This window comes from Pseudorasbora parva, chromosome 9 (assembly GCF_024679245.1).
Source record: "Pseudorasbora parva isolate DD20220531a chromosome 9, ASM2467924v1, whole genome shotgun sequence".
NCBI classification, from domain to species: domain Eukaryota; kingdom Metazoa; phylum Chordata; class Actinopteri; order Cypriniformes; family Gobionidae; genus Pseudorasbora; species Pseudorasbora parva.
The window spans coordinates 17,472,958-17,495,069 of record NC_090180.1 but is presented as its reverse complement, the minus strand read 5'-3'; the positions used below and the strand labels follow the sequence as shown (position 1 = coordinate 17,495,069).

Genomic DNA, 22,112 nt, shown 5'->3' with positions numbered 1-22,112 from the left:
TATCATTTATTTTGACAGATACTATTTGCGCCTCAGTGTTCTTGTACATTAACAGGATGCAGTAATAACAGAGTATGAATTATTATTTTTATTTAAATTATTAAATGGATGCAGCCTTAAAGGAACACTAAAAGCCCCCATACACCTATCCCTAACCCTACCCAATAAATGCTTTTATTATTATTCAACATTTTGTATGGCACTTTCAACATGTACAACATTTGCTTAATTCTTATTGAAAATAAATGCCTTCCAATGTGATTTGTGATGAGAAAAGAGAGAAAAGCAAGTTTAGCACAAGGAGGAATCAAAGCCGTTTTGATCGCAACAGTGATCTATTCATTCAATGCATACGCTATACTGATTGCGCCACTGAGGACGTTGAACTATTGGCGGTTTTATTAAATATTGTTTGGCACAGCCAGGCATTGTTAGACGGAGCTAGTGTGAATAGCACTTGCCAACAAGGCAAAGCCTGGTTTTGTCATGTGATCCTGCCATGTGCTCTATTGTCGTGATTATCTTGTCCTCGTGTTATGTTCTTATTGGTTGTTTTTGTCATGTGTTTATCAGTTCTGTTTTGTCATTGCTTCATTGTCTTGATTGTTCACAGGTGTGTCTTGTTAAGGCTGCAATACACTACACGATAGCTGTGTGTCATTTCAGAAGGCTGCGTCCTCCGGAGGTCACATTCGAAGGGTGCATACGTCATAAGGCCGTCTCATTTCAAAAAAGTGAGTAGGGCACTCCAAATGCGACCTTCGAATGCGTCCTACTTTCACAGGAATTCGGAGTGTGCATGAGGTGTAGCCTTCACGGCTGGAGATAACCCACAATTCTTTGCGTCTCCGTTAACAATCGTCATATTTTTTTAATATTATATGAAAAAACGGCACCACCACCAAATGTACATGCGAGCGTAGGTGTGGTGTTTAAATTAAGTAGTTCAAGCTTCTTCTTTTTTTAAGCTCTACCTCAAACAGATAGTTGTGGTAAACAGGATTACAAGTTTAGTGCATTTTAAACGTTTAGAACAGTACATTCCTGTCAAGACAAGAAACATTTCATAGTCATTTTCAAGTTATAAATAATTTTCATTCATATAACTGGCGTGAGAGCACAACGAGGCTGAACGGGCTGAACTTGCTGACATAGCAACGAGATACTTCCTGCCTGTGTGTCCTACGAAGGACGTCTCATTTAATTCTGATTGAGGACACTCCGTATACTGCATCCTACACAGGACTTGTCCTCCGGAGGAAACAGTCTTCGAAATTTAAAGAAATGAGACACAGTTAGTGTTTCTTTAATGAAAAACTCAATGTTGTAAATAAATAAATGATTTAATTATCTATTTATTCATATGAATCCGAAGCCGTCCTCTATCTACATGTGTTGCAATAAAATAAAATAAAATAACAATGAACGAACAGAACAATCTTACAGATTAGACTCAATATTTTGACTCATCAGCACAGCAAAACACTTAACGTTACCTCTAACTCCCTCTGTAATCTGACCATTACTGGCCACGTCTAGTGCGTTTTGGCTCTTTTTGTTGACTTTTTGCTCAGCGCACAGATAGTTGCTTCAAAAATTACCGCGCTCATCTCCTGCACATCCATGTTTGTTGTTATGTCTGTCATGCGTCTCCTAGCAACCAGGCGCTTGTTTCAGTTTGTGTTCCGGACGTTTTTAAAGTCTGGTAGTGTATGATGCCTAGCTTTTCTCTGCAACCATTTACAAAGTTGGCAAGTGTATGATGCCTAGTGTTTTTTTTAAATCTGTTCAGATTTTAAAAATCGTGTAGTGTATTCCAGCCTTTAGTCATTAGTCTCTGTGTATTTAAGCCCTCATGTTTGCCCTGCATCTTGGTCTAGTATTTTTTGTGTAAACTGCTGTTTGTTGAGTTTTGTGTCTAGTCCAGGTTTATGTTCATGTTGATTTCATGTTTCAAGTGAAAGAATCCAAAATAATCAAAGATATTTTGATATTTTTCTTTGAACAAAGACATTTGTTTTACTGTGTTTCACCCCCCTCTCTCTTATCAGTGGGGCTGTTTGGGATTCCTAAAGACAAAGAGATGTTTAGGGCCTGTAAGCCAAATGGTGCCACACCTGTAGTACAGTGGGGGAAGTCTGGTCTGACTGGTCAGTTTGAATGTCTCAGGGTTTCAGTCACATGGTCAAGGGATGTATAAAAGAAGATTGCAACTGTTGCTCGAGGTCTTTTCTCTGGGTCTTCTTCCTCTGAGGTTCTCTCTTTTTCTCTGGAGGTCTTCTTCCTCTGACGGTCTCTCTCTTTTTCTCTGGCTGTCTCTTCTAGGGCCTTCTTTGGCTCTTCTCTTTTTCTCTCTCTTTCTATCTCTCTCTATCTCTCCCTATCTCTCAGGTAACATTCTATACATGCTGGGTACGATTAATGGTATAAGTTTTATCATCTCATTCAACTATTTTGTAACTATTTTAAGTGTAACCATAACCGGATTTTGTCATTAAATTCTTTCAATTATACATGATTTGCTTACTAGTTTTGGTTTGGTATTGACTTTGAAGTGCTCCCTATTGCAATACAATATAGTCACATTAAAGCAACGCTCTCCCACATATTTTGCTATTGTAACTGCGCTTATTTCCGTCGTTGGTATAAGTTGCAGTGGGTGGTTATAGACAAGAAATGTACAGTTTTCTACCATCACGCTGATAACGTTTCTTTAGTCGTTCGGCAACCCTGCAGTCAGAACCACTGTAGGCGATCCACCCTTACACAAGGATAGTTCAAGTCCACAAGGATAGTTCAAGTCAAGTTTATTTATGTTGGATTAATGCTAGGATTTATGTAAATAAACTGCACTTGGGTTCTGCAACTTGCCTTCAGTGGACAGTTATGCACTGTAATTATACACTTAAGTACTGGGTAATATTAATTAATTATATGTAATTAGTATAGGCTTAGGGTTAGTGTTTGGCTTGGTTTAGGGTTAGGGTTAGTTACTTGTAATTGTGCATAATATGTGACCCATGCTAGAAAAAGGAGTCGTAATGCACATAGAATTATTTCGAGCTACAGGCAAAACAGGTGAAAAATTACGATTTTGAGGTTTTCACAAAAATGACCTCACTCACGCTGACTGACAGATCCGACCCGTGCACACAAAGACGCCTCACACAGCGTGCAATCCTGATATCTACACATACACAGAATTACAGTACTTCAAAATATCTGTCCTGGCGAGTATTCACGCAAACATTATTTATGTCTTATGTGAACATATGGTTAACTTTTGTGGAAAAACATCTGATGCGTGACATTATTTAGATACATCATGTCCAGTAGGTCTTAATATAAGGCTGTCTGTTTCATTAATGTTAATCAAACAACTTGTTAGCCTAGAAATCTACACGGACCCTAGCGGCAGGAAATTTAATCTGCCCGCGATTGTCGTCTAGCAACTCTCAATACCCTTCTGAGCTGTATTCCCTTAACTCTTGCCGGGCCAATCACATCGTTTATAGAGTCGGCGGGCGGGGCCATAATGACGACGGCCGAGTTTCGTTTGCGTGCTTCTAGTAAACACAGAAACTGGCAAACGGCGGTCTTTCGAATCAGCTTTGACCACGACTCTGGAAGACTTGGAGTTAAGCTTTTCTCTGAGAAAAGAACAAAGAGCGACACTGAAGTCATTCTTAAGAAGGGAAGATGTGTTCTGAGTTTTGCTGACTGGATACGGCGAATGTTTAATCTGTCAACAAGCTCTGCTTCACCTTCGTTGCTCTGGTTGGTGTAGTGCTATCCTATAGCGTGCAGAGGGAGTTTGAAAGACATCCGTTTATCCCGCCCCTCAGATTGAGCCCTGTCTATGGTGAGTTTCCAGACCAAACATCTTGATGTGGGTCTGGCTTGTCAGGCTAACAACTTGTGGTATCATGAAAAAAAGTTGAAAATACTTTTTTTTCCCTATAAATATTTGGTTTTGACTTTTGAAAAAGGTGGTATTATTACCAGGGATTTAAGGTGTGGTTGCCAGGTGATTTTGTTTTGGAACCTAACTTTATTTTTTTTATTAAAATTAACTTTGCTGACTCTATTGATTTAATTTCTTGTCCAATTCAAAAAAATCATACATTGAAGGGTTTTTAATAAATTTAATAAAATAACTAATTTTTGGAAATTGGCTCATTGCGACTCATTTTGCATGCACGGGTCACATATAGTTATTACTATATAACTACATGTAGTAACATGTCTACGTCACCTTAAAATAAAATTTTACCAAGTAAAGTGTAACCTAAATGTGAATTTATTTCCCTCAGAGGGTGAAGAGGCACTGTGGTGCTATCAAAACATTGCTCTGTTTGTTGGAGCATCCCGACCAGTACAACATAGCAACATTGACACACCTTTTGGTGTGAGTTTAGGGCGGGATGATATTTAGCCACCATTACACTAAGACTGTTACAGTTGTGACTTCTTTACTGACTGCTTAATCCTTTCTTGTGCACACAATTTGGTAATTCACAGGAATACTCAGTAGCTAAATCACAGTAGTAAATCATAGACTGTAAAAAAATATGGACGTAGTGTCCGTGACGTCACCCATAGGATTCCGATAAGCCGTTCTGAAGCGTAAAGTAGAGACGAGCTGGGCGTTGCCATCTTGCTAGCGTGTCATCGCGCGTCATTCCCGGATAACAAAAAATGGGCAAAAAGCGGGATGTGGGCGGAGCTTAGGTGACGCAATGACTATAGACGGCGGATAAATGGCTATCCACTTGTCACTCAAAGTAACCACGCCCTTAATTATGCAGAACTTTAAGGCTTTATATATCTGGAGCCTGTACCTAGTGGACATTTGAGGAATTGCAGTTTACATTACTTCCTTATTGGCTTCAAGAGAGATTGTGGGAGGTTGCTGCTTGAGTAAATCACAGGACACACATGGCACAGTTTCCTGAGAAAGACCCAAATACAATCAATGAGTTTTGAAACAACTGTATTACCTGGTAGGGTCAAAATCCTCCAATAAGAAATAAGAGATGAGGGTGGACAGAATGATTGAGATGGATGTGGCAAAGCCCTTCAGGATGTTATCTGCATACTTAATTACAGCTGCAATGACCAAACCACCCAAAGCCTACAGATAAGTGGAGCAAATACAAAAAAGATATAACAAATAGTGTGACATGCAGGTCTGCGTATGTATGTACGTTTTTGTTTATTCTGAAGAGGAAGTGTAAATGTACCTGAAGAGACACCACAGTCCACGTCACATTATTGTACCCTTGAAAGAGTCCATTCTCCTTCACTCTTTCTCCGTCGTACACAAACACTCCCCCAAGGCCAAAAATCAGTCCGAATAAACCTGATATGAGAAGGAAACAAGTGTTATGAAAGAAATAAGGATGGTGGCTCATAAACACAAACACTTCCTGAAACCTGAAGCAGTAATATGTAAAACAATGGCTACCAAGACTAAAAGCATTTTAGCTTCTTTTAAAGGAACACTCCACCGTTTTTAGAAATAGCTGGCATGCTAGCTGGCAACATAGGATTCCATTCATTATGCCAAGCTAAGCTAGTGGTGACCCTGCCAAACTAAAACAATGCATGCACTAAGACAAAAATGCATTTGCCCACATATCTAAATGTAGGAAAAAAGTTTAATAAGCCCCATTTCTAAAAACGGTGTAGTGTTCCTTTAAGGATTTCAATGGATTGCTGGGTAGTTTCTACATATATTTCTTAAAAGAAATCTGCTGACCTAGCTGAATATTACGGACCCAGACACTCTGCTTGCTCTCTTTGAGGATCTTTTCAAAATACACGCCAGCAAATCCACTGGAGAAGCAGGCCACAAGAACCGCCAGCAGTCCCATCAGCTGAGAGCTGGCCGTCAGATCCTTCTGTTGGGTGTTTGTCGTGATTTCAGATGGCCACTGTTGGTTCATGCCAAACAGAAACAAAGAAAGAGTTGTATATATATATATATATATATATATATATATATATATATATATATATATATATATATATATATATATATATATATATATAAATATATATATATACAATATACAGGGGGATGGGTCTCAGTTAAGAGAAACACTGTGTAAAAATGGAAAAGTAAATAATAGAAATAAGATTCAAATAAATACATTAATTAAAATAAAAAGAAGTAATAAAATGTGATTTAAAATACATATAAAATGAAAATTAAATTATTTATTATAAACTCTGCTCTAAAAGATAATAGTAATGCACTCAGTTCTTTTCATGTCTTATTGCATGTGAATGGTTTAAAAGCATTTGCATGAATAAATGCTTGGTCATTTAATGTAATCCAAGCCAAAGTATGACAGTGAAAAACGCACAGAAAACATGATATCTGTGTGTGCTTTCTATTTTTATGATTATTCGAGTATACCATTGCTCAGCAACATGCTAAAGGCAAACTCAGAGTTGAGTCTAGTGTGTGCTTATTTGAGGAGATCTATGGGTTAATGAAAGCAAATAATCATGTCATGCTCTATTTTAAGAGTCACAAAAGCTGGTTGGCTGTTAAAATTTTTTTTTTTTAAATTCACAAGACTACTATATCCTTACCTGGACAAGTGCAATGCCAGCCATCAGAATGAGTAGTGAGAGCCACTGGTAAAGGCCGAGTCTTTTGCCCAACATGGACACAGAGAACAGGGCTGTAGTGAGAATTTTCAGCTGATATGTAACCTGGAAAACCATAATAGGAATGAAAATAAGATAAAAAGAAAGAAAGTCAGTAAGTTATTAATACTTTTTTTCAGTAATGATGCATTAAATTTGATGCATTAAAGAGATATTACTGTAAAAATTCAATTAGAACATCGGTGTACATACACAAAAATCTTAATTTTCACTCAGAACTCATTTCACGCGGCAGGATTATGAATCGCCTACAGGTCCAGATATTTAGCATGCCAAATATCTCATGGGTGTCTGCGATTCTCTCTGATCGCGTCTTTGATCATTCACACTAAGTGATTGTCACTTGCGTGCACGAGCACCGAATTGCCTATGATCTCGTGCATTTGTCGGCTATTTCACAAAACCTGTTGCCAAGTCAAAATCGGGGATAAAATCGGGCAGTGTGTACTCGGCTTCAAGTTACAGGCAAGGTGAGTGTTTTTTCAGGGTTGGAATTAAACTCTGCAAGAGAGTGGCCGTGTTGTAAAGCATCATCTGATGAGAAGGAGAAAATACGTTTTGGTCCAAAAATAACAAAAACAACGACTTTATTCAGCATTGTCCTCTCTTCCTTGTTTGTGTTCAATCCTCAAATAGCGATTCAAACGGTTGTGAATCAGTGTATTGATTCATGATTCGGATCGCGTCTGAGGGTAAACGTTGCTTGTCAATCAACAGTCGTGGGAGGGGTGTCCGACCGTGTGACATCACGCGGTCGAACGGCTCGATTTGAGACAGGGGAAAACATATAACGAGGATTTTAAAAAACACTTGATGGATTTTTATCATTATATGATAAATGGTTGTGTACAGGCACTGCCAACACACAAATCCATACATATGACCCCTTTAATAAAAACTAATCTAAAAACCTAAACTAAACTTATGATCTGAAAGCTTTTAAAAAAGAGCCTTCTTCTGGATTTATGTTTTCTTACCTGGTAGGTAGCTGCATCTAGATTTGACAGAGCCACATAGAGCAGGTTGTTCTGCAGAGTGTAGATACCTGAGGGAATGGCCAGCTTCAGCGTCAGCAGAGGCTTGTTGATTATTTCTTCCTTTATCTCCCGATTCAGTGCACGAACACTGAAACCTAAGAGTCACACACAGCACTTCACATTAGACAGTGAGCAGGCAAAATTCTCCTCCACTGTTCCTAACAAGAAAGACAATTCGGTTTGAACTGGTATCGAGAGATCTAATACATTACAGACAGACTGCATAACACTGTATAAATAAGTAAATAATTACATCAGTTTTCACACATTACAATTCAGGGATTTGAGCTTACTGAAATGAAACATCAATATAGTCAGAGCAGAGAACTTACTGTGATTTCTTAAGACGAGCAGCAAGCATACAACTATCTTAAGAACTTCCGCACACACTACAGCAGACGATGCCAGGTAGCGCGGACCTTCAGAATGCAGCGTACGGGAATACCGCATTGTCAGCACCAAGGAGGTGGTCTGCAGTACCAGCACCCCCAGAGATACATACTTCAGTTGTGATGAGGTGGGCGACATGGAAATACCGGACGCCTCAATTGATACAGAGACAGGGGACAGGGATGAGTGTCCCAGTTTAGTCTAACAGAGAAAAAGAGAGACAAGATGATGTAGTACGGTAAACAAACTTCTCTCATGGACACATGTCATGTTCCAGGCTGTGCAAGGACTTTTCTACCCTTCCCACAGATAAAAAATGTCAACAGTCATGGTTGATGTTTATTATAATCGGATACCACAACAATTTAATTTTCAATATTGTTCGTTTGTTCGGCCCATTTCAAGCAAGCTTCGCTCAGCGTCTTAAACTGAAGAAAGTGGCAATTACAACTGTATTCCTGCAAGTAGCTATAGCCTGACAAGCCAGACCCACATCAAAATTTTTGGTCTGGAAACTCACCATTGATAGGGCTCAATCCGAGGGGCGGGATAAACGGTTGTCTTTGAAAGTCCCTCTGCACGCCGTACACGCAATTGGATATCGCTACAACCAACTAGAGCAACGAAGGTGAAGCAGAGCTCGTTGACAGATTAAACTTTTGACATATCCGGTCAGCAAAACTCAGAACACATTTTCGATTCTAAAGAATCACTTTAGTGCCGTTTGTTATTTTCTCAGAGAAATGCTTAAATTCAAGTCTTTCTGAGTCGCGGTCAAAGATGATTTGAAAGACCGCTGTTCACCAGTTTCTGTGTTAACTAGAAAAACGCGCAAGCGCAACTCGGCCGTCATTATGTTAAGCCTCGCCCAGCAACTCTATACACGATGTGATTGGCCCGACAAGAGTTTGGCATTTACAGCTCAGAAGTGAATTGAGAGTTGCTAGACGACACTCGCGGCAAATTAGATTTGCTGCCGCTAGGGTGCGTCTTGATTTCTAGGCTAGCAAGTAGAGATTTTATCCACTTATTAACTGTTTAAACAATTTCTGATTAAATTGAAAATTTCTAAGGGAAACAGCATTTTCTAGATAACGCAAGATGCTAGAACAACAGGAAACTCCAAGTACCATTAAATCTTTATCCAAGGAGATAAAATCTGATACCTATGGTGAATCAGGGTCTTATATAGCCTCCACATACATATATATATAATATATATGCATAATATAGCATTATGTATGCTAACATAAGCCCCCTTTTTCGGCGGTCTCTCTTGAGCGCCCCCATTCGTTCGCTCCTCTCAGCCGCCTCACCATAGGTTCCTGCAGTTGCCGCGGCCCGGCCAATCAGAGCGCTCCTCGCGCCGGGCTATGGCCGTGCAGCTGCACTGCGCTTTACATAGATACATTTATTAATAAAGTTTTGCTTCACTTTCTCGAGAAAAGGAGTTTTTCCCATATGCATACGCAATACGAGGAACCTCTCTCGAAAGGGAACTAAATAGTGTGTCTAATGACAAAGGTTAATATTATTTTGTATTACAAATTATATGTAATTATTATATTAAATATAAGAATTTTATTATATTTTATAATATAATAAAAATATTTTGTTATTTCCTGTCTTATGCCATATTTTGTAGTCTTTTAAATTTTTAATGTTGATAATTTTCCCAAGTTTTCCCCTTGTGATCTTGTTAAGCTAGTTTTCCTTATGTAGTGCTTATGTTGTGTTTTTTTAGTTGTGTTTTTTTAGTCATTGTGGGTGTTGCCTCACGGGTCCCTGTTCCTATTGTTTCTCCTTGTGTTTTACTAAAATATTCCTGCTTTTTTAGATACTCTGCCATGCCTGATAACTTCGTAACAGTAATAATGAGTAAATGTTCCCACCATGGGAGTATGACAACACTGGTAATACTAGTAATACCGGTATCACCAGCGGGGCAGTGGCAGTTCTAGATTTTTATGCATGGGCTGTTCAAGTCTTCTTTAGAGCGTACATAGACCGAAAAACATAAAGCATAATACCAAAATTGTATATACCAGTGAAATTTCATAGTTGCTGATTCCAACTGATATTCCACAGCAAAAAAATACTAACATAAGCCTAGTAATATACATTTAAAACATTGAATACAAGGTAAACAGTCAGCAAAAAAGTAAGAACAGTGCTAAGAAGTTTCAGGTCTAACTTTCAGGTACAGAAACTGAATAATCAAACTTAAAATAACATTGCATAATCTTCACTGTATAAAATAAATGTAGATTAATGCATGTTAACACTAGCTACAAAAGTTATTCAGCCAAAATCAGTGGGTGATTTTTGTTCTTTGATTAACTTATAACTGATAGTGTAGGCTGCATGCTGCGACATGCACATTTAAGTAAAACAATACATAAAAATGTATTGTGACCAGGATAACAATAACGTGCCTTTTGATAGACTAATCAGTGTTAGCCTATCAGTATTACCGTACTCGGTGTGGTATAAACCCATAACATCACTAATGCATTCACTAAGTGTTCACATGCCTCAACCCATTAGACATTACTAAAAGATATCAACACTTTTCCTTTCTTTCCTTTAATGTAGCCTAGCATCTAATATGTACCTGCATGGGGTCTGCAGATGGAAATTAGCCTAAGGCATATTACATTTGTCTTAATATTCATTAATGCATTGTTCCCCCTTTCTTAAATAAAAAATAAATAAAAGAGACACTTTACAAAATGCATGCAAGTTAACTTTTTCATTTTCCTATCCTCTTTTCCATCAAAATAACTTAACTAAACTACAATTTTGCTTTCACCATGAAAAAAATGCCACATGCCTACCTTAGCCGCATGCATATAGAATTAAATAAGCACAGTCGACATGTCATTACAATATCTGTTCACTAACTCTGAAAGTTTCACAGATAATCCTCACTCACCCCAGTAAAACTCATCGTATCGATGTCATTGCTGAGATTGCCAAATTAATTCTGTCGCTTGAGCAGCTATTTTTCAGAAGTGACAGCTCCATTCAGTGCAGAAAGTATGCATCAGACAGCAAAGAGGCCAAACGTAAGCCACTCCCGCTGACACACAGCCGGATGGAAGGAGGATGTGATAGTGTTGCAATCATATATTTTCACGCAGTTTTGCTTCCACAAAAGAAAAGACTATTTACACAAGACCAGCTTTATTACGACAAATTGAGTCGGTTAATTGAAAAACCGGTGAAAGTTTAAAATCGCTAGCTTTACGTTAACGTAAATAACGCAAATAATAATTGGCAAATAGAAGTCTGGGCGTGATTGAGAAGCCGAGGTGAGGTGGCTGGCAGGGCACACACAGAGCACACAGGCTGCCTTATGCAGAGATGAGGCTGAGCAGAGGGGGGTCAAACACAATTCTGCTCTGTTCAGGCCGACAAGTCAACAGCTCCAGCAACTGCACCATTGGAACCTAAAGTGCAGTCTGAGTAGGCTACATACTTTTGATAGTGGGAAGTTTTACCTAAGTCTAATAAATAATAGCTACCTCCGTTTCTAGGAGCTGAATGAATATACAATTTAAATGGTGAATATATTTCACCAGATCAGCAAAACAATGAAGGGGTGTGTACTGTAAAACAGTATTTTACACCAACATTCTTCACAATACCTATACAAATTCGAAAAACATGCTCAAGACAAAAGTATGGAGGATTTGTTACTTTTTTTATTTCAACCACAAAACTCCTTGAATCCAGTCAATTTTGTTTGTGTACATTCGTGATTTAAGTGCTACAAAAGTCCTAGGGTCTTGGACCACTCTGATGAACTCATTTTTTACATTATTTAAAGGGATAGGTTCACCCAAAAATGAAAATTTGATGTTTATCTGCTTACCCCCAGGGTATCCAAGATAGGTGTGTTTGTTTCTTCTGTAGAACACAAATTAAGATTTTTAACTCCAACTGCTCATATAATGCATGTCAATGGAGTGTTTTTTATGACAGTCACTATGACTAAATTTAACAAATGATGAGAGTAAAAAACACACAGACATACGAATCCATATTAAACCCTGTGGCTCGTGGCGACACTGATGTCTTAAGACACGAAATGATCAGTTTCTGCAAGAAACAGAACTGTATTTATGTTGTTGTTTTTTACCATCAGGCGAATCTCATCTAGTTTTCCAAATGCCATGACTTCTGTTGAATAAGGTCAAAATCCCAGCGTGATCATAGACATATTTATAGATACCTCATTCGACCGATCCATGCAGCCACTAATAAGGCATCTATATATATATATTTAATAGTATATATATATATATATATATATATATATATATATATATATATATATATATATATATATATATATATATATATATATATATATATATATATAAATAGGATTTGAACAAATATAACCCAAGTGCCTTTGATGGCGTGGATGATAACGTTACAGTTTATCATCTGTCCATCATTGTCTAAAGCCCGCCCTGATGATTTCATTGGTCCGACGAGTTTCTGTTCGGACATAATCACTCCTCTATGGATCAAGTCCAAACCGAACTGCCCGAGCTCAAATGTTGTGGCCGGAGCTGAGTTCGGCTGGCATCCAGGCTAATAACAAGGTGTAAGCCTGACCAAATCATCCCAATGGAGGCTAACAATGGCGGGTAAAGGTCCCTGCACGTTCTGTCTTTTCAGCAGGGCAAAGGGATTTAATTCCAATTCCTCTTTATCTGACGCCATTCAATCATCATTTCGAATTTAGGTTTTATGCCAATTGTTTATTTGGTGATTTATATTTAATAGTTTAATCACACACTTAATTATTCTGTTTAACCCTTAGTTGAAATTATACCTGTCCATAACCTGAATAATCCAGAGCAAGTCAGAAACAATCAAAGTGTAACAATTCATTAATAGTCAGGTAAATGTATAATGCCAATTACATAATCAATTCAAAGGTAGCCTAATCCATACATAACATCAAATACTCTGAAGGAAAGAATGAAATTCATTCCTGACTGCTAAAAATGACATAATGCTGGGTTATCTTAAGATATCCAGCATTACGGGCTGACAGGGCCTGATTACAGTATCAAGTCCTGATCTATTTGCAACATTCCTTTAAATACCCAGACCAAGACAGAAACATTCAAATGGAAACATATGTTAACAATGGGAATTGAAATGTAATCACTGACCCATAGAATTATATTGACAAAAGACCAAATGGCTGAAAGCCACACCCTCCATCCTAAGGCAAGATACTCTCAAAACCTTTATCATGTTCTGGTTTACTTCTGTGGAGTTGAGATATTTGTACCAGTCGCACTAAGACATTTCCAATAATATCAAACATATATATACAGTACAGTGAGGACTGACATAGAATCAAGTAGATTTTTTGTGTATTTCAGGTGATCTAAATATAAGAGGGAGCAGGAGTTTGGGGAAGTTTCATGTAAAAGGAAAGACATGTGTCATTCATAGATGATTCCCTCCTTAGTGTGATATTGTCTCAGACAGAGATGCTAATTGTATGAATATAATATAATATAAACAGATTTTAAGCCCCATTGACTACCATAGTATTTTTCTCCCTACTATGGTAGTCAATGGGGCTCAAAATCTGCTTCTATACAAACATTCTTCCAAATATCTTTCTTTGTGTTCAGCAGAAGAAAGAAATTCATTCAAGTTTGGAACAACTTGAGGGAGAGTAAATGATGACAGAATTTTCATTTTTGGGTGAACTAACCCTTTAACATAAGTTATCTGAACTTACTCACAGATGCATTTTTGGAACCAGCATAACTCGAGTAAGGTTTGGGTTAATCAACCGAGAGGTCATGGTGGTAGGTTAACCTTGCTTTCTGGAATACCCCCCGGATTTGCACATATCCCAGTTGGGTAGGGTTTAGGGGTGGGGTGGGTTTCGGGTCAGGTGTTTGAAAACACCTACACATTTAGAGTGAGGTAACAAAGCTTAATTTCCACAGGTCATGTGACAGTCTCATTTCAAGCAATGCTCCGGACCACTTTTTCAAAGCACTAGTGCGATGAAAATTCGAGACGTATGTCGACATTTGGTTTCAACCCATCCCTACCTGGAGGCAGCCCAGCCTTGCAAATTTTCTATGTCTCCCTTATCACACACCCAATTTAGTTCTTGCAGTCTCTGATTAGTTAAATCAGATGTGATAATGAGGGAGACACATAAAATGTGCACATAACGCACCCGCCTCCAGGGTGGTATTCCAGAAAGTAGGAAAATACACTTTTTTTGTATGGGTGTCTAATCGTGCTCTTACAGTATGGGTACTAGAAGTGGTCAAAATGGATTTAAAGACTCTGTAATAAAGGCATTTCATTTATACTTTTGCAGTTAACTAAATAATGAAAAATGGTGAGTTAGCATTTGTTCTCACATGGGTAAACCCGTTTGTGGGGGGCGTTCCAAGCTGCTCTCAATAACGATAATCAGGTGAGTATAAATAGAGTGATAGTCCGCGGCATATTTTATTAAAATGGCATATTTTATTAATACCATATTAATCATATACACAATTTAAAAAGGTAATAAAGGCTATTATAAATATCATATAAATTAGTTGTATCATAGGGTACAATGGGGCTAAAGGCGCACCCTAAGAAAAAATTGCTTTTTAATTAGGTCTATGTTCATACTGCAAAAAAAATATATCTTTAGCAAAGTTTGCAGTAGCCTATTTTCTGTTCATTTTGAAAACTCATTATTGTTCAACGAATATTAAAATATGTTTAATATAAAAAAAGTAAAGAAATTATTTTTAAAATAAAGTAAAGAATCTGAAAGCACTAAATGAAATCCCATAATACTTTAATAAAGTTTTACAGTAGTAACAATTAAATATTTGTATTATATGATTATTATCATATTTTTATTATAAATATGATGATTATCTCTGAGGTGGACACCCAACTTCATATATTTTTACCTTCTGAATCTAACCATGTCATGCCAACAAATGTTAAAGTCAGTCTGCTGTTTATCATGTTAAATATGCCTTTTACCCCAAATACCATATTCTTCTGTTATTGAAAAACTGATCCTTTATTTACTGTGAACAAAACTGAAAATCATAAACAAGACCTTTTATCTCAAAATGTATTCAATCATTTTGGTGATTCTCATTTGCTACTTAAATCTACAACATAAAAAAATTGAATAGCACTTAAGCACTAACAGTTGTATTTTCAATATGATTGTGAAAGGTTTGTTATTGATACTCAACCCCCTTATAGTGGCCCCTTTTGTGGTTTGGTCCACTGCCCCTCAAAATGTCTGTGCATGGCCCTGCTATCGGGTTGAGGTCAGGACTCAAGTTCCTCCACTCATCCATGTCTTTTATGGACATTGCTTTGTGCACTGGTCATGATGTACCGGAAGAGGCCATCCCGTAAATGTTCCCACAAAGTTGGGAGCATGAATTTGTCCAAAATGTCTTGGAATGTTTAAGCATTAAGAGTTCCTTTCAGTGGAACTATAGGGGAACTCCAAATCAATTCAATGATTTGGAGGGGTGTCCCAATACTTTTGGCAATAGTGTAGGTGTACCGAGGCTGTGTTAAGTCCAATTTTTATGCTCTTCCTTTGCTAACTTCCCTCTATCTTATTCACACAGATTTATATAATTGCTTACATTACCCGAGTCTTAGGAAACTCTAAGGCTCATTCGGTTTCAAACTGACAATGGTTCCAGCCAGGTGCTATATAATATTACAAGGCATGCCCTGGGATAGTAATTTACACACAACATAGCCCGATTCGTTTCAAGCCAATATTACACAGTTATACAATATGCCACCAGAAATAGGCCAACAATTATATTCATATAAATAGATTAGTTAGATTAAATAGATTGTCAAGATTAGTTAGATAAAATAGATTGTCTAGATTAGTTAGATTAAATAGATTGTCTAGATTAGTTAGATAAAATACATTGAATATCTGCTTGTTTTACACTCTTTGACCACGTGTAATATAGCTATCTGCTTGTTTTACACTATTTGACCACCAGGTGGTATAGTGTTGTGAGCAAACTGAAGCCTCGAGAAATGAATTAACCCTTTTGTGAAATTATTTTGCTGAAAAGCTTCAATCAATAGGCTTGTTTGAGATGCGCCTTGCCTTGCCTGAAATAAAGGCGAGACTAGGCAGCTGCAGTGAGGGGAGGAGTGAAAAAAGAGCAGGCAAGCCGGACAGTTCTCTCTTCTCGTAGTGGATCAGACACCTGCGAGATCAGGTGTGTGTGTGTGTGAGATTACAGTTCTCTCTTCTCGTAGTGGATCAGACACCTGCGAGATCAGGTGCGGAGTTTCGCGGGATTCACACTCGTGCGCTCTGTTGCTGATAAACTGGATGTAATTTAAGTTCTGTTGCTTTTATATGAAAATAAAAATTATGAACAAGACACCCAAAGTTTTTGTTATTTATTTCCTTTCGAAAGGCCTGTTTATCAAGAATTTTATTTTAATTACACACATGTTTTTATATATTTTTATTAACATGACAACAATCACATAGCTAACCCACAGAAAGACCGCACTGTCCGAGAGTTTGAGAATATGCACACATAATTTATACACATAAAAACATGATATCAGAGTTTTAAAATCAAATATTTAAGAAAACAACCTTACATCACAGTTGTTTAAACCAATGAGCATTAAGCTGTGTCGTCAGCAAGTCGTTTCCCATCGTGCTTTTGGCCAGCGCAGTCGGTGGAGAGCAACTGCGCTCGACTGCAGAATCCGACACATCCGCCTCGCCATCGCGAGAGATTTTTGACATACGTCAGCATGACATCAAAGCAAGGCGGACCGCCCTCGGACACATTTCTAACCGGCATGCATCTTGCGCTGATCACCGGTGATCGGTTCTGCGCAGATAAAATGGAATTCATCCTAGATTCTGTGCATCGACTGGGGCCGAGTAACACCAACCGCCCTCGTCAGATAATCATGCAGTTCACAGGACGCCACTTCAGGGACGAACTCTGGCGAATCACCAAACTTCACCACGTCTGCAAGGATCTCAACATCCGCTTCGCAGAAGACCTCACTAAGGAAGACAGAGAGGCACGGAGGGCTGTGTGGCCGAAAGTTGAACAAGCAAGGAAGGCTGGTCTAAAGACAGTGTTCCGGGGCCCCCATGCTTTCATTAATGGTCAAAGAGTCTCACCATAGACACAACTGTCCAGGGTTTTTTTTTTTAATCCCGAATATAAGTGAGTTTAAATGAAAACGTGTTCTCAGGGTTTTGCTACTACAATATTTTATTTTCCTGATAGGAAACTTCTACCGTTGTTCTGAGTAAGTTCAGTAATCCGTTGTTATTGATTATTTCTTATCCTTATTATTATTATTTTCTTCTATGTTTTGTTTGAAGAGTAACATTTCTCTAATTTCTGTTAATGCAAGGGGACTAAGAGACATGACAAAAAGAAAAAGTATTTTTTTATTTTGTAAAGGGAAGAGGTCAAATATAATTTTTTTGCAGGAAACGCACTCTAAGATTGATGATGTTATATTTTGGTCTAAACAATGGGGAGATGAAGCTTACTTTAGCCATGGCACTTCGAGATCAGCAGGTGTCGCCATCCTCCTAAATAATTTCAAAGGTCATATTGTGTCCCATATGGCAGATGAAGCTGGCCACTGGTTGATTCTTATTATAAACATAGATGGTCTGAAATTCATCTTAGTCAACATTTATGGATATAACATCAGTAGACAAAACCGAAACCTACTTGAGCAAATTGAATTGAAGTTAGGCAATATTAAATTAACACACTCAACTGATAACATCATCATTGGTGGTGACCTAAACCTAGTTCATGATGAATTTCTTGATAAATATCCTTGCAGGTACTCTGTAAATCATCCAAACACTATATTCACAAACTTCTGCGAAAAACTAAATTTGGTTGATACTTGGAGGCACTTAAATCCTGAAATACTTAAATACTCCTGGTTTAGTTCAAGCCACAATTATAAATCCAGAATTGATCACTGGTTAATTGCAAATAATTTGATGATCTATAATATCAGTTCTGATATCTCAGCTGCACCACTAACAGATCATAGTGTTATTCTACTACAAATCAAACCCAATAACAACAATGCTCACTCACACACATATTGGAAGTTCAATTCCAGTCTGCTCAAAAATAATGACTACTGCCAAAAAATCAAAGTATTAATTAATAAATATGCCAGCTCTGAGGAGCTAACAACTGCTACCAAAAAGTGGGAATTTCTAAAATATAAAATACGTCAATTTACCATCTCATTCAGTAAAATGCTTAAAAAAAATTGTGAAAAACAAGAGGTAGACATTATTAATCAGTTAAATTTGTACTGCAACAAACCAAACCCATCAGAAGATGATAGACAGAAGATATTATGCCTCCAACCTATACTAGATGAAATCTACAGTCGTAAGGCCCAAGGGGCGTTTATTAGATCCAGAGCTAAATGGATAGAGGAGGGGGAAAAAAATTCATCGTATTTCTGTGGTCTTGAAAAAAGAAGACAGGAAAAAAATAGCATAAGATCCCTGATGGTTGATAATAATGAAATCTCAGATGAAAAAGTAATCTCTTCAGAAATCTGGAAATTCTATAGCCAGCTCTATAGCTCTAAATTCTCTAGCATGGACTGTCAGAACTTTTTTCAGGATATAGCAAAACATATTCCAAAAATAAAAGATGACCTCAAACAAACATGTGATAATCAAATAACAATTGCAGAACTAGACGCAGTAATTGGTCGTCTCTCTATTAACAAAGCCCCTGGATCTGATGGTCTCACAGGTGACTTTTACAGACATTTTTGGGTAGATCTAAGAGACCTGCTGCTACTAGTCTTTAATGAAATATTTGAAACATGTGTACTCCCACCAACAATGAGGCATGGAGTTATAATATCTATCCCAAAACCTGGAAAAGATCCCAGAATTATTGATAACAGAAGACCCATTACACTTAGAAATTCAGACTACAAACTTCTAACCTATATATTTACTTCTCGTCTTCAAACAGGAATTTCAGATATTATTGCAGATACACAGTCAGGATTTTTAAAAGGAAGATCAATTCATAATAATATAAGATTGGTAATGGACATTATTGAGTATAGAAGCCAAATAGAGGATGATGGTTTCCTTCTCTTTCTAGATTTCTATAAAGCATTCGACTCCGTGGAACATCCTTTTATTCTTTCTGTACTCAAACACTTTGGGTTTGGAATCAAATTTAGAAAATGGGTTGGTGGCTTATATCGAGATATTAGTAGCTGTGTCCTATTACCTAGTGGTACCACCCCAAGCTTCAAGATTAATGTGGGTATCCCTCAAGGTTGCCCCATATCACCATACCTATTCATCTTAGCCACAGAAATGCTAGCAATCTATATTAAAAACTGTAATGAAATTAAAAAACTTAATGTACTGGGCACAGACATAATAATCAGCCAACTAGCGGATGACACTACAATATTCTTAAAAGATAGATACCAAATTTCAACAACTATTGCCAAAATTGAAAAATTCTCGAAAGCCTCAGGTCTAAAATTAAACTTAAAAAAATGTGAATTGCTTGCTGTACATGACACTTCATTGAAAACCATCTGTAATATCCCTATCAAATCAGAAATCAAATACCTGGGAATTTACCTTTGCAAGGACCAAAAACAAAGCCAACTTCTAAATGTAGAAAATAAAATTAAAGAATGCAAATCAAGGTTAAATAGATGGCTACAGAGGGATTTATCAATTCTAGGTCGAATTTACCTAACAAAGATGGAATGTTTATCAAGATGTATTTACCCAGCTTATTCCAATGCCATTTCAAACAAATTAATTAAGTCTATCAACCAAATCAACCTAAACTTCATTTGGAGAAACAGACCACATTATATGAAAAAGAGCAATATGGTTAAAGACACAAATGATGGAGGGCTAAAAGTTATTGATTTTGACTGCCTTAATGGAACCTTAAAAATAAATTGGCTAAAATCTTGGATCAAACACAATAACTCCTTCTGGTATTGTATTCCAAAGACCTTATTCAAGAAAATTGGAGGATTAGAATTTCTTCTTAGAGCGGACTTTAATGTTGATAAATTACCTATATCATTATCAGAGTTTCACAAACAAATACTCTTGTATTGGAAAATGTTACACATACATAACTTTTCACCCCATACATTTGTACTTTGGAACAACAGGTACATCTTGCACCGCAACCGATCTTTGTTTTTTGAGGATTGGTATGGGAAAAACATATGGTCCATGACCGACTTAATGGATACTAACGGACATTTTTTAAATTATGAACAACTTTGCATCAAACATAATTTCAAACCTTCAAAATCAGATTTTTTTAAATTACATAAAGCACTACCTCAAGGTTATGTCCTTCTAACAAGAAGCATTTTGGAATATTATACGATTCAACCACAATTGGCCCCACTATCAATTCAAGGAATCCATGTTCTGGATAAAAAATGCACTAACCACTTTATTAGAAGATGTTTTATCGAGCATCTCTACCCTAATAACCAAAATAAAAATAACATCCTACAAAAATTTGATAAGGATTCAATCTCTAAGCTAAGAACAATGTATCTAACACTCCCTATTGCTCCTAAAGTGAAAGAAACACACTTCAAAATAATGAATAATATTTACCCCTCTAAAGATTTACTACATCTTCGTTTTGGTATAGATGATAATATATGCACATTCTGTGAAAATGATGTTGAAACCACGGACCATGTTTTTTTCTCATGTAATGTAATTCAAACTTTTTGGTGTGATATATATAAATGGGTTAAGCCAAAGATGTCCTCACTCCCAACTTCTCTCTCTAGGGACGACATAACATTTGGACTGATATTACAAAACAAAGGTGATGAGCTCTGTATTAATACAATTGTATGTCTAGCTAAATTCTTCATTCACAAGTGTAGAATTGTGAAATCATCTCCCAAATTTGTTGTTTTTTTAAATGAATTTAAAATGTATATGAAATCTCTAAAAATCTTGAAAGGTCCTAAAGCACAAAAAATATTTGACATCCTAAAACACTTCCCAACTGAGGCTAATAACTGAACAATGTTTGAATTCTCCCCTTATGTCATGTCATTATACTTTTGTTGTTGTTTTAATTATTCATTTAATTTTCACTGTTTATATTAAGAGCTGCTCCCTCAGGCTATATCCTCTATGTCCTATTTTAGGACATAAGTAACTGTTTAAGTAACTGATTCTATGCAGCCATGTTTGTTTGTAAATCTTGATTCTTTAAATAAAAAAAAAAAATAAAAAAATAAAAAAAAAAAAAAAAGGTTCTGCGCAGATTTTGCTCATCTCAAACAAGCCCAATGCTTCATGAAGTTTCATCTCGCCACCACTAACCATGGGACCCCGCACGGTTGACACGACACCTCAACCAAAATACGCTCTTGACGTCATGACGTCCGAATGCTGTACGCATATGGTTCCTTGTCCGTTGCAATTTAAAATAATCAGATATGTAAAAAGAGTGTGAAGATGTGTTAACTCTTTATGCCTACCTGGTCTCTCACCAGTGCAGCTCAGTGTTGTGCTGAGTGAGCTCGGAGTCCAAGAGACACAGCAGGTGTGCAGTACAGCCCTGAATGATGCATCCGATTCATTTATAAACACGATGACTTCCTCTAGCACACGTTCAACCAAAGCGAAACTATGCCTGACACTCATTTCTGTCGTTTCCCTAAACTTTTTTTCAGATGAAGATGGAAATTTGCTTATATTGACATCTACCGGTGTGTTGTATACAGAACTATTTTTTTTCATGATGTTCAGGGGTTTTGATAGCTATTCCTAAATTAGATACAACGTGATTTCACACAGCAACGATTTGTGGCTTTTTGTAGACATTTTACCTAGGCTACATTTACCCAAGACAACGCAATTATTAAAGG

General features: G+C 37.2%; 1 protein-coding gene across 2 annotated transcripts in view; it reads right to left on the bottom strand.

Moving 5' to 3' along the window:
• Positions 1–21,897, bottom strand: part of slc35a3b (solute carrier family 35 member A3b) — a 34,689-nt gene extending 12,792 nt beyond the window's left edge. The window contains exons 1-7 of one of the 2 annotated variants that reach the window (XM_067454189.1): positions 21,723–21,897; positions 8,051–8,309; positions 7,659–7,813; positions 6,604–6,726; positions 5,762–5,936; positions 5,244–5,362; positions 5,001–5,134 (exon numbers count right to left, since the gene is read on the bottom strand). In XM_067454189.1, the coding sequence (XP_067310290.1) occupies positions 5,001–5,134; positions 5,244–5,362; positions 5,762–5,936; positions 6,604–6,726; positions 7,659–7,813; positions 8,051–8,246 (902 nt within the window). In that variant the 5' untranslated portion in view covers positions 8,247–8,309; positions 21,723–21,897. Of the gene's footprint in view, positions 1–5,000; positions 5,135–5,243; positions 5,363–5,761; positions 5,937–6,603; positions 6,727–7,658; positions 7,814–8,050; positions 8,310–11,043; positions 11,181–21,722 lie in introns of those variants that run through there. The other variant, XM_067454188.1, reaches the window with a different exon arrangement.
• Between the last annotated feature and the right edge of the window lie 215 nt (positions 21,898–22,112).